Source organism: Hyaena hyaena, unplaced genomic scaffold (genome assembly GCF_003009895.1).
Source record: "Hyaena hyaena isolate Hyena2069 unplaced genomic scaffold, ASM300989v1 scaffold_3, whole genome shotgun sequence".
Classification (NCBI taxonomy): Eukaryota; Metazoa; Chordata; class Mammalia; order Carnivora; family Hyaenidae; genus Hyaena; species Hyaena hyaena.
In genome coordinates this window covers 1,167,591-1,193,530 of record NW_024080635.1, presented here as the reverse complement: position 1 = coordinate 1,193,530, position 25,940 = coordinate 1,167,591, and the positions used below count along the sequence as shown (strand labels likewise).

At 53.7% G+C, this 25,940-nt stretch overlaps 1 protein-coding gene across 4 annotated transcripts in view; it reads left to right on the top strand.

The window, feature by feature from the left end:
* The window catches only part of ZNF362 (zinc finger protein 362), a 39,940-nt gene that overhangs the window by 11,997 nt on the left and 2,003 nt on the right, over positions 1-25,940 (top strand). Inside the window, exons 2-9 of one of the 4 annotated variants that reach the window (XM_039233981.1) lie at positions 2,847-2,972; positions 3,821-3,893; positions 8,275-8,338; positions 8,525-8,771; positions 12,898-13,219; positions 13,961-14,185; positions 22,285-22,363; positions 22,463-22,621. In XM_039233981.1, the coding sequence (XP_039089912.1) occupies positions 8,276-8,338; positions 8,525-8,771; positions 12,898-13,219; positions 13,961-14,185; positions 22,285-22,363; positions 22,463-22,621 (1,095 nt within the window). In that variant the 5' untranslated portion in view covers positions 2,847-2,972; positions 3,821-3,893; position 8,275. Of the gene's footprint in view, positions 1-2,846; positions 2,973-3,820; positions 3,964-8,274; positions 8,339-8,524; positions 8,772-12,897; positions 13,220-13,960; positions 14,186-22,284; positions 22,364-22,462; positions 22,622-25,940 lie in introns of all 4 variants that reach the window. The other 3 variants (XM_039233973.1, XM_039233964.1, XM_039233990.1) reach the window with 3 other exon arrangements.

The window sequence follows — 25,940 nt, the reverse complement described above, 5'->3', positions numbered from 1 at the left end:
CAGTGGCTGTTATTAATGGTTGCAGACTGTGTCACTGTGTGACACGGTTTACGGAGCCATCCTCCCATTGTTTAAAATTTCGGCTGTTTTCGGTTTTTCATTATTGTAAAAGAACCACTGAAGCAAACAGCTTTGTACATAAACCTCTGTCTATATTTGGGTTATTTTCTAGGGACAGATGACCAAGAATGGGTTCACTAGGCCAGGAAGTCTGAACCATTTTTGGAGCTCTTGTCACATTATTGCCAGACTGTTTTTAGAAATGATTGTTCCAGGGGCGCCTGGATGGCTTAGTCGGTTAAGCGTCCGACTTTCGCTTAGGTCATGATCTCGCGGTTCATGGGTTCGAGCCCCGCGTCGGGCTCTGTGCTGACTGCCAGCTCAGAGCCTGGAGCCTGTTTCAGAGTCTGTGACTCCCTCTCTCTCTGACCCTCCCCTGCTCATGCTGTCTCTCTCTCTCTCTCTCTCTCCTAGAAATAAATAAAATATTAAAAAAAAAAAAAGAAATGATTGTTCCAGTTTGCACTCCCACCAATAATGCATAGAAGTGCCAATTTCGTCATACGCTCACCAGGACAGGGTATTATCGTTTTCTTATTTCTCTCTGCTATTTTAAGAGGTGAAGCTCATTTAATTTTCACTGCCAGGGAAGCAGAACTATTCTTTGTGTTTATTAGCTGTTAACATCCTTTTTGGTCTGCTAGTCTTCACAGAGCACACACAGCCCCTTCTCAGATCAATTAGGAAGATAGGGCTTAGATACAGGAAATAGGGAACAGAGTAACACCGGGGACGATTTAGTGCCAGGGGAGGGGAGGGGACTTTCCTGTATCTAGGCCATGACACTTTCAGTTCCCTCCACATTGAGGATTCATTCATTGATTCGTTCAGACATTTACCAGATACTGTGTAGGGCTTAAAAGGTAAATTCTCCAGCCGTGATGCTGCCCTGACAGAGAGCATGTCCCAACAGCAGAGATGGACAAGAACACAGACAGCAAATACAGGGATGTGTGCTCTGATGATGGACGTGCAGGGCACAGAGGGAACAGAAGAGAGGCTCCCAACACAGCCTGGGAGGCGATGGAGGTACACCAGTTTTGGAAGGCTTTCAGGAGGAAGTGGTCCATAAGGTGGAGCTTGAGGATAATTTGGAGTTAGCTAGTGAAGTGGGGAGGACAGAGGATTGCAGGGAGAGCAGGGTATAAGGTGGTCACTGAGGCCACAGACGTCAGCAAGGACCAGACACACAAGGAATCCAGATCTTGTCTGGAAGGAAGTAGGGAGCCATGGAAGGCTCTAAGGAGGTGAATATTGTGATTTGTGCTTGTCTTTTAGAAATATCACAGCGACTGCAGTAGGAGAGTGGAATGGGGGATGTGGGAGGTGGTCGGGAAACCAGTGAAGGGACTTTTGCAGTAGCCAAAGAGGGCCTGGACCAGGGCAGAGAAGGTGCTGGAGACCTTCTTTCCCTACCCTGTAGAGTCTTCAAAGCAGCCTCACGGTGCACAGCGAATGTTACCTCTGCAGGGTAGCCTTTGCTGATGTCCACCGCTGCCTAGCCAGGCCATGCCTTCCTGGAGGAGGGGGGGCGGTGCAGGGCCTGGCACGCAGTGGTCAGCTGGGTGGGTGCCTACCACCAGCTGACCCCGATCTCCCCTTGCTCCTCCGTGCCTCCAGCCCCTCTCTCTGTCCCCCTTCTGCCTCGAGCTACCAACACTTTTCTGTCTTTTCTTTGAGAATAAATTTATTGTTTTCATTATCAAAGCAACTGAACGACATAACAGAGAATCTGGAAATCAGAGAGACAAAGACAAACCCCAGAGTAGCTCCAGCCCCCTCTCCCAGCTCTCCCTTTGGGTGTGGTTCCCTGCAGCTTGCTTTTTCTGACGCAGGTTTTTATTTTTGCCTCCTCGTAATCATAGTGTCCGGACAGTTTTGGGTCCCGCTCTCTCTCATATGCTTTGTTGGGAGCTCGTTCCTCGGTGGCCATGGGGTCTGGGCAGATCTCCGTGTTTAATGCCTGTGGGGTGGTTGGGGGATGGGGGTGGGGCAGAGTTGCTTAACCGCACCCTGCCGTCCTGCTGTGGGCAAGGTTAGTCCCATGCCACCCTGGGCTGCCTGTCTGCTTTGTGTCTGTCTGTCTGTGCCTGGACCCCCACTGCCACCTGGTGTACCCCTTCCTCAGTGCCCCTTTCTGGAGCTTACAGGGCTGGCCTCAGGGGCCACCTTCCTGGGAAAGGGTCATGGACACATCTGATTTTAAATCTAGACTGGGCTCTGTGACCTCAGTCAAGTAACTTAATCTCTCTGGACCTCAGTTTCCTCATCTGTATCATGGGTCTATTGCCCCAGTAAAATAATGGCTGTAAAAATGCCCCGACACAGTTCCTGGCCCATTGTAAGTGCTCAAGGAAAGGTAGTCAACATTATTGTATTTTTTTTTAATTCTGCAAAGAGTTTCTGAGACCACTTTGGACTAGGTCCTGGAATGGCAAAGGTGAATGAGCACTAGTTATACCTGTGAAGAGCTCATGCTCCGGCAGGGAAGTCATCCAGGGAAACAGATCAGCACACCGATCGGCCCTGGAGTGCTGGCTCAGATCTGGGTGGCGTCCTACCTCCATTACTTGCTAGCTGTGTGACTTTGGGCAAGTTGGTCAACCTCTCTGAGCTGCAGTTTCCTCTTCTGTTAAATGCAGATCTCACAGGATCATTGGGAAGATTCAGTGCCATGGTGTATGTGACATACTCAGCACAGTGCCTGGCACGTAGTAGGTATTGAAATCAATGGTAGCTGCCATTTTATTATTATTATTATTGTTATTGTTATTCCCATATACAAGGTGCTGTTGGGAACACAGAGGAAGTGACTGACTGGGGGTTCAGGGAAAGCTCCGTAGAAGAGGGAACACTTGAGCTGGGTCTTGAAGGATGAGTAGAAGTTCACCAAGTGGGAAAGGACACTCTAGGTAAGGAGCCTGTCATCCCAGGCTGAAATCTGTCAATGAGGGGTTTGTTCTTTGCCGGGGCGGGGGGGGGGGTGGTTAAGGCATTGTGTCCATCCCAACTTTGAGTGCCCTCACTGCCTCCCCCTGGGTTTCCCCTGGGGGCCGTGTGTACTCCTGTCTTGGCGGCTGTGGGTTCCTGCTCTGCGTCCCCATCTGTCCACGTTTGGGAGCACAGGTCTGGTCTGTCGCGTGTGTCCGAGTTTGGTGCTGTCTGCATGTTCGTGTGACCATGTTTGTTGTCTGCATGGGTGTCTGGAGGGCCTCCCGGGCCACGCAGGGGTGGGGGTGGGGCAGCCTGCATGCTTCCTCAGCCTCCAGCCCCAACCAAATAGCCAGACCTCCTTGGTCACTCTCCTCCCTAGCCCAGCTCGGCCCACGCCTCTCACGCCCATTCCATTCTCCAGGGCCCTCGTAGCAGGCAACCTCCTGCTGCCCCCGCTCCCGGCCTCTCCAGTCCCTTCCGCACTCAGCAGTCAGAGGGGTCTTTCTAGACCACAGTTTCTGCCCCGTCACCCACTGCTTCGAGTCCAGACTCCAGGCCTAGGATCCAGGAATCGACCTTCGCGGTCGGGTCCTGGCTGCCTGCTCCAGTCTCCTCTCCCCTCTCCCAGTTCACACTGGAACGCTCTGCTCTCCTCGCACAGCGCCTTGCTTCTCACCTCTGGGGGTGTGCTCAGGCTGCTGCTTCTGCCAGGAATGCTCCCCACTCCTTTGTTGCCTGGCTGACTCCCACTCATCCTTGAAGACCCAAAGCAGGCATCACCTCCACCGGGAAGTCCTCCCTGATCCTTTTTTCCATCCTGGGTCAGGTCCCTGGCTCTGGGCTGCTCATCCCTTACTTGAGGGGCAGGAGCAAGTGCTTTGCCCAAGATCACACAGCTGGTGAGTTGGAGCCGAGATTTGAACCCGGGTACATTGGGCTCCAAACAAAGCAGGCTGTTCCATGGTCCAGGTGAGGTGATGGTAGCTAGGACTCGGGGAGAGGAGTGGGTGGATTCGAGGGAGAATTTGGAAACGCAGTCCCGAGGATGCGGCTGGTGGTGGATCTGAGCTGGGAGGGGAGGGCAGGGACATGTTGGGGACCCGCGTGTGTCTGTGGCAGGAGCATCTGGGTGGTCAGGGAATGCTAGCGGGGAGCCATGTCTTAGGGGAAGACCAAGTCTATCAGGCCATGAGCAGCAAAAGGGAGGTGGTCGGAAGGTGGGCCTGGAGCTCCAGAGGCAGGCCTGGTCTGGGGGCGCAGACTTGGGGCTTGGCCGGTTTTTCAAATCCTAGAGTGGATGGGCCACCCAGGAACGAGGTGGGCAGGAGAGAAAAGCCTGGCCCGTGGGTGGGAGCTGTGAGAGACGCCGACTTGAGGAGCCCGGGGTCCCGGCTTCACAGAGGGCTGAAGCCCATGAGGCCATGAAAGGTGGGCCTGGACCCCGGTGGCATGTAGCAGGGGTCACATGTCTGTTTCCTCTGCTTAGCTTGGGGCTCCCGGATGGCAGGGTTCTCCTGTTTTCCTCAGGTTCCCCAGCGCTGGTCCTGGTGTGGCCCAGAGGATGTATCCAGAACAAATGGACAGATGGATGGATGGATGAGTGGATAGACAGACGGATGGGTGGATGGGCCAGCTGCCATCTGGATGCCGTTTCCAGAAGCAGCTCTAGGTGTTTCGTTCACCCACCCATCCAACTGTCTTCACCTTTGAGAGCAAGAAAAACGAAATGACAGGGTGCCTGCCCTGCTGTGAGGGTCAGGGCCCTGTGTCTGACGGTCCGTAGCACAGTCTGGGCTTCTCCCTGGGGCGTGAAGCCCAGTCTGCACGACCCGCCTGACCACCAGCAGTGTCTCGCCTGCCTGTCCCCGCAGGAGCACTCAGCCGCAGCCCGGCGGGCTCCTCTGCCCCTGGTACTGCCCTCAGGCTGTGCCCTCTGACCTCCGGTGCCTTAGCTCTGTTGCTTCTCCAGCCCCACCCACTCCCTGACGCCCTCTCCCCGCCAGCATGCCAGCCCAGTCCCCCTGGGAGCGTTCTGCACCCCACTGGCCTGTCCCTCACTACCTCCCCTCTCCAGCTCTCTTTTTGATGCCTGAAGGTGGCTGCTCATGGACCCAAACCTGCCTTGAACTTGGCAGACCTGCAGGCCTCTGCGCAAGCTGTGGTTCCTGCTGGGAATGCCTTTCTGCTCCTCACCTCTCCTAACCATACACCTGACCAGTCTTTGTCCTGCTTAAAACCCCTCCCTTCAGACAAGGTCTGAGCGCCTTAGCGCGGCCCTAGCCACCTCCCCACTCACCTCTACCGTGTGGTTGGGTCCCGGGGTTGCAGAGGTGGATACCCACCTCACAGGCTTGCTGGGAGGTTCACATGAGATACTCTTCAAGTGCTCGTAGCAGTGCCCCCGACATTCAGTAGGAGCTCAGCAAATGCCCCCTGCCCCGCCTGCCTTCCCTGCATCTGACACACAGTAGGTACACACCAGGGCAAGGGTCACAGACTGAATCACTAAATTACTTAAGACCAGCCAGAGAGGGATGAGGAGAAATTAGGCAGAGACTGTGGGGATCAGATTAAGTGGCCCAGGACAGACCCTTCCCTTCTGTGGGCCTGTTTGTCCGGCCAGGGTGAGGGGCCATCCCTGCCTGGCCAGGAGCCTGACAAGTGGCAGAGAGGGTGCTCTATCCCAGCCATGGGACCCTGGGCTAGCCACCTTCTTCCCCCAACCTCCGTGGCCAGGGAGGGGCTTTGGGAAGCCTGAACTTGGCATTGAGCTGAAGAGAAGGAGAGGATAGCTTTCCCAGAAGGCCAAGGAACAGGTGGTGCAGTAGGCAGCATCCTGGGCAGAGCAGCCTGCTTCGCCCCATTTCACAGATGATGATAACTGAGGCTCTGAGAGCTGATGCCCAGCATTGCAGTGCGGTGCTCCCTCCTGTCTCCCCGTCCTTGTGGCCTGGAGCAAAGTGCTCCCCTCTGTGAAATGGGGATGAAAATATTCCCTGCTTCCTGGAGCTCTGAGGAGAAGGCCAGTGGGTACAGAAGAGCTTTGTAAACCATCGAACTGTATGTATGGCTGTCTTGAATTCTGATTATTATTCCTTCATGTACCCATTCCGTCATGCAGCTCCTCTTGTTGGTCATCTCTAGGCCTGGCTGCTGGGGACACTGACATGAGTGAGACAGGTGTATCCAGTTCTCGGCTCCCCCCCTCCCCCCGGCCTGGAGCCTCCTTTCCCTGGCTCTTCAGCTCAGTTCTTCACATTTTCCCTGGTGGACAGCAGTTGGGAGGGACAGGTCCTGAAGCTTCTGGATGTGTGGGTACCTGCCCCCCCGGGCTGTGCCCATCGTATTTCGAGACAGGGCATCTTCATAAGCCTGCAGTCAGGATGCCTTGTCTTTCCCCTGAACAGCTAAGGGACTAATCAGCTGGACTTTGGAGTCAGGCAGATGAGGGGGAATCTCAGCTCTGCTTACTTGGCTGTGTGACCTTGACCAAGTCACTCCACCTCTGAACTTCCATTTCAGTTTTAAGATGGGGATGATGAGAGCACCTGCCTTTCAGGGTCAGTGGGCCTGGCACAAGGTACACACTTGGTAAATGGCAGCCTCCTCACTGTTACTGTGTTGAGGTCTTTCTGAGCAAGGGATCTGGAACAATCCCGGAGAACTCCAGGCAGGAAGTGCTTCTTGTTTTGGGCTGTGAGGGGAGGGGCAGCTTGGTGTCTGTGGGTAGAGGGAGCAAGAGGGCCCTTAGAGGGCAGGGGCTGTCCCAGCCACCCCAGGGGAGGGTACTCTGACCTTCAGCCTGGCCAGGCTCGACCCCACCTGGCCCCCAGGCTGGGAGTGAAAGGGCAAAGGTTGTTACTTGTAGGCCATTTGCATATGGGTATTTGCTCAGCCATGAACTGGGGTTGGCAGAGCAAACTTCCCAGAGGAAACTGGCTTGAGCAAATCCGAGTTCCAGTTTTGACACTGGCACCCTAGCCATGTGGTCTTGGACAGGTCCCTTCCCCTCTCTCCAAGCCTCAGTTTCTTCACCTATAAAATGGGATAATAATACCTCCTGTGCCTATTTCTGAAGTAAAGGTACAAGGATAATTTATATAAAAGATCTTTCTTTAAGTGCTGAGATTAGATTGTATTGAGAGTTTTCTCCTAAACCCCTCTACCTGCCATTCTAGTAGGGGCTCCTCAAGCTTCTAAGACCAAGAGATAAGGTTGAAGTCCCTTCATTTTGGCCTTGCCTGTCAAAATCAGCAGTTTCCTTTAAACAGCAGTACCAGTAGGTATTTTGTTAGCAATTTCTGTAAGAGCGAGATAAATAAGAGGATTTTGATAGGGAGTAGGCTTAATGGAAAACTCGGCTCTGCATGGTCCCGGTAAGTCACTTCTTGACTTAGTCTAGGGTTGCAGGAAGACTCGAACCCTCCGGAAGAGTAAGATAGCTCTGAAGGCCCATCCTTCACATGGCCCTGGTTGAAAGGCCTTCTTGTTGCACGGGCCTGCCATGGAAATTGCCAGAAGTTGAGGGCTACCAGGTAGACTGACACATACTTGTACTGAAGAGCCCCAAACTGCCCTGGGTGCCAGCCTCCTCGAGCTCCTCCTTAAGCACGGTGTGCTGACACATCCTTGTAGGTAAAATGTGGCACATGCCCGTGCTTGTTTCTTGAAGATAACTTTCCAGAGGTACAATTTCTTGGGCCAAATGGCAATAATCCTTTGGGTCTCTATAAACCATCCTGCCAAATCGCCCTTCAGGAAGGCTGTATCTCATGACCCAGGGTGCCCCCTGCGTTCTGATGAGGCTGTCTGCACTCGAGGGGGCAGGGGACAGAAGCACAGGGATCAGGCTTGGGTGGTTGCCTCTGTTCTGTGGCCATTTACAAAGTTGCCCCAAGACCTCCTGGTGTGTCTCTGTCTGGTGGGGGTCGGGGGCTTCTGTGTGGAACCAATCCACGGTTCCATGGGGTGGGCTCTGCAACCTTCTGGGGGGTGGGGATCGGTTTGTGGGCATCAGGGTGATGGGGGGGTCCTGGGAGCATAGCTGGCCTGTCTCTGACCCTTGCCCTCTGGGGCCTAGAGAGGGAGACATTGAGTTCCTGACTTCTCAGCCTGGACATTGGTTTCCCCGGGGGGTAAGGGGCCTGCCCTGCTGCAGGGTGAGGGTCCCACAGGGGTGGGGGTCCCAGACCTGGCGCCAGACTTGAGTGGGTATAGCTGATGGGAGCTCGCCCCAGGCGGCTGGGGAGGGTCCCTGTGACAGTCGCTCTCTCCCCGCAGGATGGCCGAGCCTCGATTTAACAACCCCTACTTCTGGCCCCCTCCTCCCACCATGCCCAGCCAGGTAAGACCTGCGAGCGTCGCCCTCCGGCCGCCCTCCCCCTCTTGGAGCTGCTCTGCTTCGCCCTGGCTTCGGCCCGGCCCACGGGGCTCCGGGCTTGGGGCCCACGGCTCGTGGGGGCCCGGGGGCCCGGGGAAGGGGTCCAGTGCGGCCCCAACCCCCTCAGTGCCTCTTGTCTCCTGCCCGCAGCTGGACAACCTGGTCCTGATTAACAAGATCAAGGAGCAGCTGATGGCGGAGAAGATCCGGCCGCCTCACCTGCCGCCCACGTCGGCCTCGTCGCAGCAGCCGCTGCTGGTGCCGCCGGCGCCGGCCGAGAGCAGCCAGGCCGTCATGTCGCTGCCCAAGCTGCAGCAGGTGCCGGGGCTGCACCCGCAGGCCGTGCCGCAGCCCGACGTGGCGCTGCACGCGCGGCCGGCCACCAGCACTGTCACAGGTAAGGCCGGTGGGAGAGGGTGGGGCTGGGAGAGGGCTGGGCCGGGCGGAGGTAGCCCACCTTTCCCCCCTGGCCCTGTCCTGCCCGGGAGAACACCCCCTACCCCGCCGCCCCAGCCTTCCCCCACCCCACCCCTCGCGTGGCATTGACAGATCGGGGGCGGTCAATGCCAGAGGACCTTGGGAATCTAGAGAAGATCCTTGGCCAGACTTGCTGTGGGTGAAGGAAGGGCCCACGTGCAGGGAAAGGTTGGCTGTTGACGAGGGAAGCGGAGCAGCAGGAGGGAATAGCATGTGCAAAGCGGCTGTGTGTGGAGAAAACAAGAGTTAGATGGTGTGTCCGGGCGGAAGGGCCAAACGCTGATGATGGTGGTGACTGCACTGATAACATGGCAGCCGATAACATGGCAGCCGACTCCAGCTGAGCACGTGTGTGCCCAGCAGCGTTCATTTCTTGGTCCCAGCCGTCCTGTGAGGGGGGTACTGCTAGTACGAGGTTGAACGGCTGGCCGCTTGTGACTTGTAACACAGCCTTTCGTGTTCACCCTAACGTCTCCGTGTAACAGAAGAGGAAAGGGAGCCAGAGTTGCACAGTCAGTAGGAGGCAGAGGCAGGCAGTGTGCTCCAGAGCCCATGTGGGTTCTAGAGTTGTTTGCTCTAGCCGGCACTGGGGAGGAAGCCGACCAGATGTCCAGGGCCCTGTGGGCCGCCGCCCCTGCAATCTGGACTTCACCTTTGGGCAGCGGGGAGCCATGGAAGATTTCTAAGTAGGGGAGGGAGATGCTCAGATTTGAGTTGGAAAGCTGGGTCTGGCTGCGAGGTAGGGACTGGCTTGGTGAGAGGGAAGGAGGCAGGGAGATCTGTAAGAGAGGCGGGTGGCCTGGACCAGGCAGTGACAGTGGGGACGGAGAGAAGGGACAGACCTGAGACAATGTTGAGGGAAACAGACAGGACTCGATGCTACACTGGACAGTGGGGTGAGGAACAGGAAGAAGTGAGACAGCTGCCGGGGAGGTGGGATTACGGGAGGGGGTGGGGTGGGGTGTGGGAAAGAGGTGAGCTCAGTCTTGGGGAGGGTGGGACGGGGGTGCTGGGGACATCCTGGGGCCATGTCACGGGGCTGGGCCTGCCTGATTCATACCTCAGAGCCTGGTGATCAGACTTTCTCTGGAGGCCACAGCAGCCAGGCCTTTGCTCCTCCCCCGGCTCACCCCTACCTCCAGCCAGCCGCCTCTCTCCTCACTCCCCCCTCCTCTCAGACGCCCAGGAATTATGGGGCCCACTGAGCCCCCCTCCCCGAGGCCCCAGTGACACTCTGCGCATTCCCCCCTTAATATGATTTTATTAAATTTATTTTTCTCATTATAAAAGTAATATTAAAAAAGTAATATAAGCATATTAAAAGAAATCTGGAAAAAAGAAAAACTAAGGGAAAAAACCCACTCATAATCCCCAGCTCCTAACCCAGCTGCTCAGAGAGCCCTTTGGTTCATTTCCTTCCTTTTCCATCTTTTTTGTTTATTTTTTAATATGTGTGTGTGTTTTGCTGAGCTTGTAGTAGGGCTGTCCCCATGACTTTAACTTGCTTTTCCTACTCACCGTTCTATTGTAAGCGTGTTTAATGCTTTTTTAAATTATAAAGGTAATGCATCGTCCTTATAGAAAATTGAGAAGTCACAGACTACCTGAAAGGAGAAAAAAATTAGTCCTAGTCTTACTACTGTTAGCATTTTCCTATGTTTTCTCTATAATTTATTTTGTTTTATCCTTTAATCACAGATATAAAAAATGGATGAATTCGTCAGGTAAAAAATTCAAATAATATAGAAGCAGCTAGACAAAGTATGGAAATGTCCCTTTACCCGAAAATTACTCTTCCTCCCTAGAGTGAGCCGTCATTTACGCACACATTTAGTTGGATGTGTCTTCTCAGATCTCTATCTGTACACGTATACACACATATGTATTGTCTGTTACATACATATGAGGTTTAGGTGTGTGTTTTTGTAAACAGCTGGGGTCATACTGTCCGTGATCTGCCTTTTCACCTGACAACAGTACATTTGGGCATTCTCTCTCTATTACTGCACAGCGTCTTTCTTGTTTCTGTGGCTGCCCAGTCCTTCATAGTGAGGGTGGACCGCACCTCGTTACACAGCCACCCCCCCCCCCCCCCCGCTGAGGACAAACGGGTTGTGTCCAGTTTTGTCTGAGCAGAATTTTATATGGAAGGTCTGTGTACACAGATATTGGTGCTCTTGGGCAAATACTTCTTTGTGGGCAATTTCTAGAAGTCATACTGCTTGGTCAGAGTCGTGTACGTTAGGGGCGGCTGGGTGGCTCAGTCAGTTAAGCGTCCGACTTCGGCTTAGGTCATGATTCTCAGGGTTCGTGAGTTCAAGCCCCGTGTTGGGCTCTGTGCTGACTGCTCCCCCACGCACATTCTTTCTCTCCGTCTCTCAAAAATGAATAAACATTAAAAAAATTTTTTTGAAAAGTTGTGTACATTTGACATATTAATGGCTTGTGCTAAACAGCCCTCCACCAAGAGTGACAGATGTATAGTCCCACTGCCAGTGGGATACATAAGCCCGTGTCCATCCCTGGAGCTTACCTTTTTCAATGCATAATATTTTGGTTTCTTTTTTATTTTTTAAATTCTTTGTTTTTTAAAAGTGTTTATTTTTGAGAGAGAGGAGCGAGTGTGCACAAGTGGGGGAGGGGCAGAGATAGGGAGACAGAATCTGAAGCAGGCTCTAGGCTCTGAGCTGTCAGCGTGGAGCCCAATGCGGGACTCAAACTCACAAATTGAGATCTTGTCAGTTTGACATGAGCTGAAGTCAGACACTTAACTGAGCCACCCAGGCACTCCTGGTTTGTTTGTTTGCTTGTTTCTTTTTTTTTCAATGTTTTATTTATTTATGAGAGAGAGAATGAGAGAGACAGCGTGAGCAGGGGAGGGTCAGAGAGAGAGGGAGATACAGAATCTGAAACAGGCTCCAGGCTCTGAGCTAGCTGTCCGCACAGAGCCCGACGCGGGTCTCTCGAACCCACAAACCGTGAGATCATGACCTGAGCCGAAGTCGGACGCTTAACCAACTGAGCCACCCAGGCGCCCCTTTTTTCTTTTTAAAAGAAGCATTGGTTTAGTCATGTGATAGATACCATTTTCATCTTTTGTCTGTTTAACCAGATATTGTAATGTTTCTAGTCCTTTTTTTTATAAAAATGTTTATTTATTTTTGAGAGAGAGAGAGAGGGCAAGCAGAAGAGGGGCAGAGTGAGAGGGAGACACAATCCCAAGCAGGCTCCAGGCTCTGAGCTGTCAGCACGGAGCCTGATAGTGGAGCTCGAACTCACAAACCTTGAGATCATGACTGAAGTAGGATGCTCAACCAACTGAGCCACCCAGGCGCCCCTCTAGTCCCCTCCTTTTTAAAAGGATAACTTTTATTACAAAAGATTATTTTAAATTTTTTCCTTTTTCCTTTTTTTTAAAGGTTTTTTTTTTAAGTAATCTCTACACCCAACGTGGGGCTCGAACCCACAACCCCAAGGTCAAGAGTGCAACGCTCCTCCAACTAAGCCAGCCACACACCCCTATAATACAGAAGTTTTTTTTAAAAGTTTATTGTCAAAGATTCAAAGTACAGTTAAGTCAAAAAAAATTTTTTTTAATTACTCCTAATTGCATTATCCACATCACTTTTGGTACATTTCTTTCTCCTCCTTACTTTTTCTGTGCAGACATGTGCCGTTTTGTTGTTTGTTTTTGGTGTGTGCTTTGTTTTTACAAACATAGCCTCCTTTTAAACGGGCACTAATGTTCAGTAGAGAAAACTGATCACAATTTATTGACCCCTTCCCTAATGTTGCACACTTCAGTTCCTGTAGCTTTTTGCTGTCGCACTTAACGCAGTAATGAACATCTTTGCGCTTGTTTTTTTTCTGTGGTTTGAAGTATTTCCAAAGTGCCTCTGTTACCAACCCTGTTTAGTCCTTAGGTGTCTTAGGCATCTCACACACACACAGGCTCTCATTTAGTTACCCCCCTCGGGTGATTTACGAAAGGAAGGGGGAGGCTTGGAAAGGCCTCTGCAGCTGCCCCCACCCCATGTCTTCCACAGGTCTGGGGCTCTCCTCCCGGACCCCGGCTGTGAGCACGTCCGAGTCGAGTGCAGGCACGGGTACCAGCACCCCGTCCACGCCCACCACCAGCAGCCAGAGCCGCCTCATCGCCTCGTCCCCCACCCTCATCTCAGGGATCACCAGCCCCCCCCTCCTGGACTCCATCAAGACAATCCAGGGCCATGGCCTGCTTGGCCCCCCCAAGTCCGAGCGCGGCCGCAAAAAGATCAAGGCGGAGAACCCAGGGGGGCCGCCCGTCCTCGTAGTCCCCTACCCCATCCTGGCCTCGGGCGAGACTGCCAAGGAGGGCAAGACGTACAGGTGGGGGTCTCGGCAGGAGGGGGTCCCCGTGGGGCAGAGGCTCACCCCAAGGGCTGCCCTAGGAGCCCAGCAGCCGGGGCTGGAAAGAGGGACTGCAGAGGCTGAGGGTGGGGGCCCGGTCCGGAGGAGCGGGGTCTCCCGGTGCACCCCACCCGCAGCCCATTCACGGGCAGGTTGGGGGTGTCCTCCCAGGCATCTGTGGGGCTGCCGGGGGCCAACCTGGAGGCCAGTTCCCCCTCCCTTCAGGCCGTGCAAAGCCCTCAAGTTGGGGAGTACTCAGAAAATGCCAATCTCAGGACCGCACCTCCAGAAATCCTCATTTAATTTGTTAGCTGGGGGACATGCAGAGGCCCAGTCACCCCTCTTGAAAGCTCCCGGGATGATTCTGATGTGCAGCTGGGAGGAGAACTTCTGGTCCCAGTGTTAGGGGACGCGGCCCCGGGCACACCTTCCCGGGCCAGCCAGGCCTCTCTTCCCTGAGAAATGTCAACAGCTTCCCCCGCTGCCCGGCACAGTCCCCAGGTGGGAGAGCCTTTGCCTCCAGGTTGGAGGGTGTCCAGGCTGGGAGCCTGCCCCCATCTCTCCCAGGCGGGCCTGTGCCCATTGGGCCCCTCACAAGAGAGCACTGTGCCAGGTGCAAGGTCTGGGTGCTGTGGAAGGTGCGCTGAGCTTACAGGCAGAGGGTGAAGGCGGGGGGCCGGGGGGGTCTTCCCAGGTGTGAACGTGCCTCTTCCCCCACAGGTGTAAGGTGTGCCCTCTGACCTTTTTCACCAAGTCTGAGATGCAAATTCACTCCAAGTCACACACCGAGGCCAAGCCCCACAAGTGCCCGCACTGCTCCAAGTCCTTTGCCAACGCCTCCTACCTGGCCCAGCACCTGCGCATCCACCTGGGCGTCAAGCCCTACCACTGCTCCTACTGTGATAAGTCCTTCCGACAGCTCTCTCACCTCCAGCAGCACACCAGGTGAGTGGCCTGCCTGGTGCTGCCCCCTCTCCCCCCCCCCCCCCCCCCCCCCCCCCCCCCCCCCCCCCCCCCCCCCCCCTCACCTGGCACAGATGCGTGGACCTGGTGCAGGAGGGGGCAAGGACCTCTAGGTGCCCACTGCCCTGAGGGTCAAGACCAAACTCCTTTACTTGGCATTTGAGGCCTTTGATGATATGACCTTTGTGGACCTCACTGGCTTCTGCTGTCAGTACTGTGCCGCCATTCCCACTGTGTCTCATCTGCCGTGTCCTTTACCTGAAACACCCTCCCCCATCTTTATCCTGTTTCTCTGGCCTCTTCTAGCCATCTCTCAGTCCAGCCTCCCCCTGCCCCCCTGGGAAGTCCTCCTGGGGCCCTATAGGCCCTGCACATCCCCATCAGAGTCGCGGTAGGCTGTCCCGTCCTTGCCAGCTTCTTTGCCCAGCACCCCAAATATATCGATGGCTCTTGAAGGCAAGGGCTGGGTCCCCTCCATCCCCATATTCCCAGTGTGTGGCGCGTAATAAGTAAGCATCTGGGCATTTGTTGAATATTTGTGGGAAAAATAGAATTGTCTTTTATAGTAATGTGATTCATCCATTTAACAAACATTTGCAGAGCCTCTACTCTTAAGACAGGCATGGTTCTTGGTCCTGGGAGCGCAGCTGTGAACAGAACAGACAAAACTCCCTGTCCTCATAGGCATACGGTCTAGTCGAGCGCGTGAAGGAGAGATTCAGAAATATAAATGCTTTCAGGAAAGACAGGTTTTCGCAGGGAAGTACAGACATCAGAAAGACGGACTATCCGCTTGCCAAATAAAAACACCACGGGTGTTGAGAGAAACAAACCAAAGGTTACCAAGATTGCGGTTCATGTCTTCAGAGAAGAAACACAGAGGCTCTCTCCCCTGGGGATGGTGTCCGTGAGCATCGCTGGGTGTTGGCCACTGCCAGCTTTGTAAAAGTCAAGGGGAAGGTTTGTGTGTGAAGCTTGTAACTGGCAGGAAGTGCTCAAGTTTTCTCTCTTTTGAGGACTGATCCTAGACAGGGAGACCCTCGTTTTTATTTTTAGGGTTTCTTAAAATTGTTGTTCTTGTGATTTCTTTCTATGCATCCATTGCCTTTGTGGTCTTTATCATAGGGCGCAGAGTGCTTTGTCTGTTTCTTGGACTTGGAGGCGTAATGTGTAGGTTTAATAGTGAGGATCAAATGGCACGGTGCCACAGGACAGGGCATCGGTGGTTTCTCCTGGTCCTGCGCCTCCTGAGGCATAAGGACCTAACCACACAGCTTTTTTTCCGCAAGTTTCTGGAGCTTTTTGGCATTGCTTTGGGTTTTTTGTTTTTTTTTTTAAGTTTGGCCACTTTTCTGGACACAGGCGTGTGTGACGAGGTGCTGACGAAGAAACAAAGTCCTGCTGGTTGTATGGCTATTAAAATCCGAGCGTGCAATACTAAGGTTTGAGAGTTCACTTCTGTCAGGAGACCGCGCAAAATCCCTGGGTCCTCCTTTTAATCTGTGTGTGTCAATACGACGTTATCTAAGATCAGAAACCTAGCACCATCCAGCTCACCTCTCTGGCTGTGCCTGTACAGCCTGTGACGGGGAGGGAACCTTCTATTTGGAGACCCCCACCCCCGCCCCCACCCCGTGTGTTGCTGTTTCAGGCTGGCGGGAGTAACTTCATCTGTGACCTTGAAGGCTGGGGCACCACAAGCCAGGGCACAGAGCTGGTGCCGTTTCCTGGAGACTGAGGGAGGCCACACTCCCACATGTGAAGGACAGTCCTTGTGTTTTACTATCAGCCTTGTCATGTCTAATTAACTGAAGTCTGTCTTTAAATGTGACACTTCTGGCATGGTCATGGTTACAAATTTGATTTACCCAGTTATCCCCTGTTGGGAAGGAGGACAGATTCTTACTGACCCTACTTACCAAGCTAATGGTCATGAAGAGCAAATGGTCCCAAATTGTCAGCAGTTGGTCTGAGTAGTTTTGTAGGTGGGGCCGGTCATACACTGTTTTCAATAGGACTATTGATTTTTAAATTTCCTCGAATTCGTGAGTGTGTCTCTGTGTTCCATTTTTACACTTTCCCTCCTCCCCTGGAATTCTGAAGGGTTGGTTGGAACAGGCACCATTTAAGGAATATTTTATCTCTTGCTCAAAGAGAGCTTCCTAAATTGAGGGTTAGAGGTAGATCAAAGAGGAAACAGGTTTTCTCATATGCCCTTTAGAAAATAGAAATTAACCCCAGTTGGGGTGCCTGGGTGGCTCAGTCGGCTAAACCTCTGACTTTGGCTCAGGTCATGATCTCATGGTTTGTGGGTTTGAGCCCCATGTTGGGCTCTGTGCTGACAGCTAGCTCAGAGCCTGGAACCTGCTTCGGATTCTGTGTCTCCCTCTCTTTCTGACCCTCCCCTGCTCACTCTGCCTCTCTCTCTCTCAGAAAAAAAAAAAAAAAAAAAAAGAAATTAACCCCAATTAACTCACTTTCATTCAGTCCAAAGTCATACCTTTTCTGCTGACCTTGAGTGGTGAGTCTGCTTTGCCAAGTTGTCTGCTTCTGGAGGGAAGACTCTTGGATCCTGGCTTGGCCTCAGGCAGTGTCTGCTCGAGGTGATGGTGTCTGTTGGGAGCTGTACCCATTCATCTGTTCCTGGAGCAGGAGGAGCCCAGTGCATGTGCTCTAGTCCTTTCCTGAGCCCATAATCCCTTGATGTCTTCTTTCGAAGACTTGACTTCAGACCCGAAGCAGAGGTCTTCAGGCACGAGTGATAGGGTCCTCAGATCTGTTGCTAAGACCAAATGACCTGGTCCTTTTATTTTTAAACCGTCAACAATGTCAGAATGGAGGAGACACTCTTAATATCTTTTATTAAGATACATTGCATGATCAATACTTAAGATGAAGAATAGATTTTAGACAGCAAGGGCATTGAACCATCTTCAGACTCTTAATTTATCTCATAAGACATGTGTTATAACTGTTACTAATTGGTAAGTGTAGTTAGTTAAATGTAGAACAAAATCTTTTTCTTTTTTTTAATTCAAGTTGTTACCATACAGTGTCATATTGTTTTCAGGATTAGAAGCTAGTGATTCATCACTTACGTATAACACCCGGTGCTCATAAGGACGTGTCGTTTTGATTTTTATTGTACATGAAAATAACTTACTGTTTTTTGGTCTCCATTTTAAAAAGTGCCCAAATGTGGGAGGCTCCTGGGTGGCTCAGTCAGTTAAGCATCCAACTTCAGCTGAGGTCATGATCTCACGGTTCGTGAGTTTGAGCCCTGGGTCAGGCTCTGAGCTGTTAGCACAGATTCTGACTGCTTCAGATTCTGTCTCCCTTTCTCTCGGCCCCTCCACTCATGCTTTTTGTCTCTCTCTCTCAAAAATAAGCATTAAAAAAAGAAACACAGTAGCAAGTAGTGATAATTAGGAGAACTCCTAGTTTTTTAGACCTAACCCTTTGTTTTAAAATAGTCATCAAGACCATGACCAAAAAAGCAACAAAAATTTCATAGGCCTTTGAAGGAGGGGATTTTGCTGATGTTCCTTATCCTGGGATTGCTCTCCATTCCCGAGGACGCACATTTTTTTTTTCCTCTTGAGTGATTTGAGTGCATAATGGTGGGAAACCAAACAAGCAATAGAAGAGGCTCCTATTAACATTGGAGGCAAATTATTAGTCATTAGACAGTGGCACATATAATTAAACCCAGTGACAAAGAGGTGGGTGTCCCAAAGCCCACAAGTCTCAGGATCTGTTAAACAAACAAACAAAAAGCCAAACATGAAGAAGCAACCACATTCCAGGTTCCTTGTTTTTTCCCATTCCACGGAGACTCTTTCCTGCTTTTTGCCCCTCTGTAGAAAGCCAGACAATCAGGGCCACATAATCAAATCCATCTTCCAAGGGTGACTGCCAATAATGAGGGGAATAAAAGAAGGTCATGTCCAAGGCCGAGCCAGCGCTGGTTACGTAATAGAAATGGAGTTAGAAACAGGTTGAGCAAGATGACTCTGGTGTGGAGAAAGATGTGCCTGGGAGCATTCTGGGGGGTAAGGTAGGTTAGATGTGCCGAAGCACTTTGGGGGGCCCCCTTCTGTGAAAGGAAGACACGACAACTAAAGAAAAGCAGGTAGCCGGGGCAGGGTGTGCCGGAAGTCCAGAGCTCGGGGGTGGCCCCGTAAATAAGAAGTACCATGTGGATATCCAAAGGAAGTCAGCAGAACTTTGTCGTGAGTCTGATCAGCGTAGAAAAACGGCATCCGTGACACCGGCGACCGCAGCTAGCACGGGTGCAAGATCCCGTGCCTGCAGCCTCACGAGGCGGAAGTCGGGGATCGCGCTGTTTTGTGAGCGGGTCGGTGAGGGATGGGAAGAGTCTCGAGCACCCGGATCTGTTTGTTTATTCAGGCTGCATTTGTTTTCCCTGGCCACGTGATGTTGTGTACGTGTGGACCGATGCTGGTGGCGGGGGTAGGGGTCATTCCGTTTCCCTTAAGTCTGATGATCGCGACGGTAATCGGATCCTATCGACAAGCAGTCGGTGTCCAGGATGCCTGGGCCCCGAGGCATGTGTTTCCGTACAGAGTCCTCCTGCAGGGTGATTGTGTGTTTCTAGAGAAGAGATAGCGAATCTGACAACCGCCGCGGAGAGGGAGTCCTCTCACGGAAGGTTAACTTCTGCTGAACCCACCGTTGTGCTCGCTCCAAAGCATGGAGCTGGCCGAAGTCGTTCTGCATGCTGGGCCGTTTATCACCTGGGAAATAAAAGAAGGAACTGATGAATTGCCCATACTTTTGATTAAACATTGAGTACATTCTCCTTGTTGGTTTTTATAAATGGTTTATCTTAAAGAGAGGCCATCTCATGAGCACCCTTTGAATAAGTCACTGAATCCTTACTGTCATTACAGTCCGTATTGTTATTCTCGTTTTCGGGCCGATGAAGCTGGGCTCAGGGAGGCAGAGTTACTTGCCCAAGGTCACTGCTACGAGGCAGAAGTGAGATCCGAGCCCAGATCCCCTGGGAAGGAGGAAGGGGCTGTGGAAGAAGCGCCGGATGGGGAGGTGCCGGGCACCTTGGGGCAAGTCTTTGGGGCCTTGGGGTGGGGGGCTGGGGTGGTCCAGGGGCACTGATCTCAGCTTGGCTCCCCTGTGTTGCCTGGGTCCGTGGGGAGCATGTGTGGGGAGCGGGCTGGGTGCTCCCCTCCTGAGGAGATGTCCTGCAAGGACAGGACTCCGGGGCCGGAACTGAGGGGTGGGGGGAAGGCTTCCTGGGGGAGTGCGTCTGCACGTGCATCGAGGGAAACTCGGGAAGACTTCCTGCTGGGGAGAGCAGTGGTGGAGGGGGAGGCTATAGAAACAAGGCCTTAAGTGCTAGGCCATGGGGTTTGGACTCTGTCCTGGAAAAGGGGGAGACAGTGGAGGTCACCAGGCAGGGCCATGACAAGGTCAGATCCCTGCGGCTGGGAGGCCAGGGAGGAGGCCAGGCAGCTATGGGACTGGGAGGTCATAGGGGCTGTCCCACCCCAGAGGGCGTGGCTGGGGCCCCGAGGAAGGACCTGCGGAGGGTGCTTGGGCAGTCAGTCAACAAATACTTGCGTCCTACCCCTGGGGATGGGTGTCGTTGGCTATATTGGGCATGTTACTGTTGGCAGTGACCTCAGGGAGAGAGAACTCACTTTCCTTGATTCGCTTCACGACTGTGTACTGGGCCCTCTTGGCTGAGCCTTGGGGTGATGCTGGTGCACAAGACCAGGGGGGAGCTTGCCCTCGGGCGACAGCCCAGGAAACAGTGACTAGGGGTGACAAAATAAGTACCTCTTGGGGCTTGGGCTGCAGGGACCAGGCCTGGTGTGGCGGCTCAGGAAAGGCCGCCCAGCTTGGGGCTTTTATGCTGGGAACGGGAGTGTGGGTTTTCACCGCGTGTTAACTGGGGAAGGGTGTGCCCGGAAGAGGGGGCAGCCTGTGTAAGGAAGGAGCTTGGAGTCCAGTGGAGGCAGGGGGAGGCCGGTGGGGCCTGAGGCTGGGGACAGGGGAGAGGAGCGGTGGGAGGCAAGGACTCTGGGGTGAGTATTGGAGGGGTTGAGACAAAAATCAGTGCGTGCCCTGGGGTCCCTTAGTCCCTTCTGCCACTGGACCCCAGCTGAATGAATCCCCCAGCCCTGGAGGGAATGAGGAAGGGATGAAACAGAGGGGTTGTGTCAGTCCAAATGGCCATTAGGGTCCCTCCGTTATAGGGACAGGGTGCCAGGGATGGGATGATGTCCCCAAACATGTGACACCCAGAAATGTGCAGGTAGAATGGGGTTCTCAAAATCAGCCCAACCCAGCTCCGCTTGGCAACTTTCTATGCAGCCTGTGAGCTGGCCCTGGCCTTGCCTCCGAGCCTGGGCCCTGTGCTTGCCCTCAGATCCCTGTCGCATAGACGAGATGGCAGGTCGGGGTGGCTTCCCTGCTGAGGATGTAGCCGGGTCACAGGTGTGGTAGGCAGAATCATCAGACAGGGTTGCCCAGTGGGAAATGGATCTTGGACCAGGATGTAGGATGCATAGGAGCAGGGAGATGAGGCCAGAGCACACAGTGAAGGGCCTTGAATGACACACTAAGGAATCTGGACTCTGTTCCTAGTGGCCAGCCAGTGTCTTCCTGGTGGCGGGGAGTGTTGTTTCTTCAAGCCTGTCCAGCATGGGGCCTGCTGGGACAGGGACCTTTGTTTGAGGAGTTTGTAGACGGGCAGAGCAAGCCCCCTCAGTGAGGTGGCCTGGGGCATTAGGGACACCGTGTGGCCAGGGTTGGGTTCTCCCTTGCCTTGATGCTTGTTGGCAAATTAGGCAGCAGGGTTCAGGACAGCCAGCATTTCGCTGCCCACCTACTTGGCAGAGAGGATTTGGCAGAACAGGTGACTGAAGACGAGCTCAGGCTGATAGTGGAAGGCGTGCATGGAAGACGTGGCTCTGGGCATCTGTGCACCTCCTCTGGGCCCACCTCCATCCTCACCTGGGCCCACCTGGGCCGTCAGGCACGAGCAGCACCATTGACTTGCCCAGAAAATATAGCCGTCCACCTTCAAGTCCTCACTCCGGAGTCACCTGCTCAGGGAGGCCCACCCTGACTGCCATGTTTAAAATGGCATCTTCCCCCACCCCCCGGCATTGATGCTCCCCCCACCTTATACTCTGTCTTCTCACAGCACTTATTACCTTCTATGTGGGGTTTACTTACTTATTTCGTGTTTGTTGTTTGCTCCCCTGAGGCAGTGGTTTTTGTCTGTTTTGTTCATTCCAAGTACCGGGCATGGTCGTGCCTGGCCACGGCTGCCCAGTGTAATAAATGCTGAATGAGCGAATGACGCTAATACTGGCAAGTGTTTACTGAGTGCGGACTTTGTGCCAACACTTGGCCGAGTCGCTTAACACATATTATCTAACGCAAGCGTCACAAAGTGAAGTGAGGTCATGTTTTTATACCCATGTTGCAGATGAGAAAACTGAGGCTCAGTGATTTTTTCCCAAAGTCATCCTTCTAGTAGATGGTGCAGCCAGGATGAACCTGGGAGTGGGAGGGGACAGAGAGCTCCTCCTTGTCCTGCCTTCTCTCCATAGCTGGGGTGACCGGGTGGCCATCCCAGACATGAATCTGATGTGGGGACAGGGCAGGAGACAGAAGTTGGGGGCCAATCAGAGACACTGCCTTCTGAGGAAAAGAGGGACAGGGACGTTCCTGGCGAAGCTGTGGATCTGTGTCCTTCCCAGTGGTGGTCTGTAGGGTTTTTAAGAAGAGAGGGGGAGAAAGCAGTCACCGCGGGCCCCTGACGCTGGAGGGCTGGGCTGGGTGTCTGAGGGGCCACTGGCAGTGGGCTGGGTTCAGCAGGGACCTGCGGGGGCCAGGAGGCCTCTGGCGGCAGCGAGAGGCCAGAGAAGGAAGAAGGGGGTGCTCTTGCCTGGGGCTCTCTGGGGAGCGTATGGAGTGGAACAGGGAGGCCTGGGAGCTGGACATACGGTGCAGGCCATCCAGGGGCTTGGGGGGCGGGAGAGGGCCTGCGCTATCTGTCAGGGACTCGACCTCACCGCCCCTTGCAGAATCCACACAGGCGACAGACCCTACAAGTGCCCACATCCTGGCTGCGAAAAGGCTTTCACTCAGCTCTCCAACCTCCAGGTGAGTGCACAGCTGCCTGCCCCCTGCAAGGGGAGCCTGAGCCGGGGTGGGGCTGGGGGAGCCGCGCCTGGCCCCTGACCCCTGCTGTGCCCCCCACAGTCTCACCAGCGCCAGCACAACAAGGACAAGCCCTACAAGTGTCCCAACTGCTACCGGGCCTACTCGGACTCCGCGTCCCTGCAGATCCACCTCTCGGCCCACGCCATCAAGCACGCCAAGGCCTACTGCTGCAGCATGTGCGGGCGGGCCTACACCTCGGTGAGTGCCTGGGGCCCTCGGGGGGGCCTCTTCCTCTCCCGTGGCCTCCGCCGTCTTGGTTCTCCCCACTTTCCAGACAAGGAAACTGAGGCCCAGAGAGGGGAAGTGACTCCCCAGGATCACACTGAGTGGCAGAGCCAGGGCTCTGGCTCCCCAGCTCCGTCTCTGGCTGCCTTGGCCGAGCCCCCAGCTTCCTGGTGGCAGTGCTGGGGGGGGTCCGGCACCCTGCTCTCCAGAGCCAGAGAGGGGGAAGGGCCTTCCCTGCTGGGCAAGCTGCAACCCCCATCCTGGCCACGAGAGGGCACAGTGGCTCGGCCCAGATCCCCCTCATCTCAGGAAAGGCCAGAACAGTACCAGAAAGGTCATCTCCAGCCCCCTGTCCATGGGTGGGAATTTCCCTAAGCAGGGGCCTTTCAGCACCCAGAAGAGGGAGACGGGGCAAGTCACCTGAGTGTGTGTGTCTTCAGCTAATCAGATATTCTGGTTAACTGACCCCCATGTAAATCCAGACAGGGATCACTGAGCCTCAATTTCCTCATCTGTAAAATGGACGAGGTAACAGTTCTCACCTCACAGGGCTGTTGGCCGGCAGAGCCAGTGCCTCGTAAACATCCGCTAACACTGTGATTTATTCACTCGATGTTTACTGAACACTTGTGCCAGGCCCTTGGGAGTCAGGATGAACCAAACAGACAATTCTTTGCCCCCAGGGAGGTTGGCCTCTAGTGCTGGGGACAGATATTACACAAGTAACCACACAAATAAAAATGGAATGACAAATTATGGTAATTGCTGTAAGCAGGGCTTCTCAACCTGGGTGCACTATAAACATTTGGGCAGGGAACCTTCCTGTTGGGGGGCCGTTTCGTGCCTCCTAGGAGGTCAGATACATCCTTGGCCTCTGCGCCCTTGCCACCCCTCCCCAAGCCGTGTCAACACAGATTGCCTCCAGACGTTGGCAAATGTCCTGGGGCAGGGGCAAAGTCGCTTCTGACTGAGAAGCACTGATCTGGAGGAGACATAGGTTGATAAAGCAGCAGGGAGGGTGGAATGGATTTGGGAAAGGGACATAGGTCTAGGTAGGTCGGGGGAGGAGGCAACATTTCAGTGAAGCCTGAAGGGTAAGGAGGGTGAGACCCTTGAAGCAGGGGGGACACCCTGAGATGGAACAAGCATGGTGCGTTCCAGGAACTGAAAGATTAGGTTACACGGGGCTGTGGAGCGTTGTTAGGGAGTTTGGATATTTGCCAGGTAGAGTGGGAAGCCACTGGGGGGAGGGGACTGTCCGGGAGGGTAGCTTTGAAAGGTCACTGACTAGAGGGGGCACATGTGGGGTGGTCACCAGTACAGCTGGTGTTGGCCTCAAGGTCTGGACACCCACCTCCTCACACCCGCTCCCAGGGGAGGGACCGCTGGTGTTCATGGCTCAGGTTCTAGATGGAGTCTGTCTGAACTCAGGGGGCAAGGGGGTGTCCCCGCCCACCTGGCCTGTGGCCCCACCCTGAACTGGGCTTGACTGTTAACGTTAAATTTATTTTTCTTTTTAATTAAAGAGTAGTTGGCATACTGCTTTTTTAAGTAGGCTCTGTGCCCAGTGTGGGGCTTGAACTCAGGACCCCGAGATCAAGAGTCACATGCTTTACTGACTGGGCTAGTCCCATGACCTGACATACCTTTTTTTTTTTATGTTTGTTTGTTTATTTTTGAGAGAGAAAGCACATGGGAGAGAGCACACATGCAAGCAAGTGGGGGAGGAGCCAAAAGGGAAAAAGATGGGGGGGGGGGAGAGAGAGAGAGAGAGAGAGAGAGAGAGAGAGAGAGAGAGAATCCTTAGCAGACTCCATGCTATCAGCACAGAGCCTGACTCGGGGCTCAGATTCATGAAGTGTGAGATTACGTCCTGAGCCGAGATCAAGAGTTGGATGTTTAACCACCCGAGCCACCCAGGCGCCCCAGTGACATACCTTTTTAAAAGAAAACGTTTTAATGGAGTGAATTTTAAACGACTTTAATAAGTAAAAGAAACATTTTAAAATAGTGAGCCCCCATGTTTCCATTAGCTCCCAGAACCATCAGCCAATCTTGCCTGTTTTTTGCCCCTATAATGTCCCTATAGACATTATGTTGTTTCAGCTGAAAATTTTCACTGTGCCTCTAAACCTCAGGACTCTTCTGAACATACCCATAGTATCTTTACGATCCCCGTAAGTCCTTGATATCATCAGATACCCAGTCAGCGTTCGCATTTTGTCTTCTAAAGGCCAGCATTTTATTTACTTCCAATTAAAAAAAAATTTTTTTAATGTTTATTTTGGGGGGGGAGCAGCCAGAGAGAGGGAGACACAGAATCCAAAGCAGGCTTCAGGCTCTGAGCTGTCAGCACAGAGCCCGACATGGGGTTTGAACTCCTGAACCGTAAGATCATGACCTGAGCCGAAGTCGGATGCTTAACCGACTGAGCCACCCAGGTGTCCCTATGTACTTACAATTTGCTTTTGTGATCAAGATCCAAATGAGATCCCTACACTGCACCCTGTCAGTATATCTTTTAATTTATTGATCCTCACCCTGTGTCCCCGCCCCCACCTGGGTTGCGTTTTTCCTTGCAGTGTACTCACTGAAGAAGAGTTTCCTAGTTTGGATGCTGCTGAGTGCGCCCCTCTGGTGGTGGTTGGTGACCCGGTGCCACCACATTTGAGGGCTTCCTCTCCCTGATTGATTCTGAGCACGGCCATGTTTGAGACGGGGCGACTCCGTCCTATGGGGCCAGCGGGGGCTCCGCAGGTGCTCCACCTCCTCCCACCTGGGGGTGGGGGCCTCTGGGCCTGCAGGGAGCCCGTGGATCGCCTCACCCACCCAGTTGTGGGTGCCTCGGGTCAGACTCCGCAGAGCTGTGGGGGCAGCTGGGGGGCGAGCCGAGCATGCCCAGTACATGCTTCCCCAAGGCACCAGTCCTGTCTGGTCCGGCTTCTTCCCAAGGGAGGGTTGAGTGGGGGTGGGGCTGCGGCGGCTGGGGCTCCCTCCACCACCTGGAGCCCAGTGTAGAGACTCGTGGAGGAACAGTCCCCTCAACCCTTACTGCATGCTGGGAGCTCTGTCCCCCAGAGCGACCCTTTGAGGTGGCTCCTTCAAGAGGAGGAAGCAGGCTCGGACACACGGGATGACATGTCTGAGATGGCAGAACCTAGCTGTGCTCGGTCCCCCTGGCAGGCCCTCAGGAAGTCCAGGTGGGCACTTCCGAGGGCCGAGCCTGGTGCGTGCCAGCTCTGCAGCCAGCACGCAGTGGGCTCCCAGCCTGGTAGAAGGGCCAGCACCCACC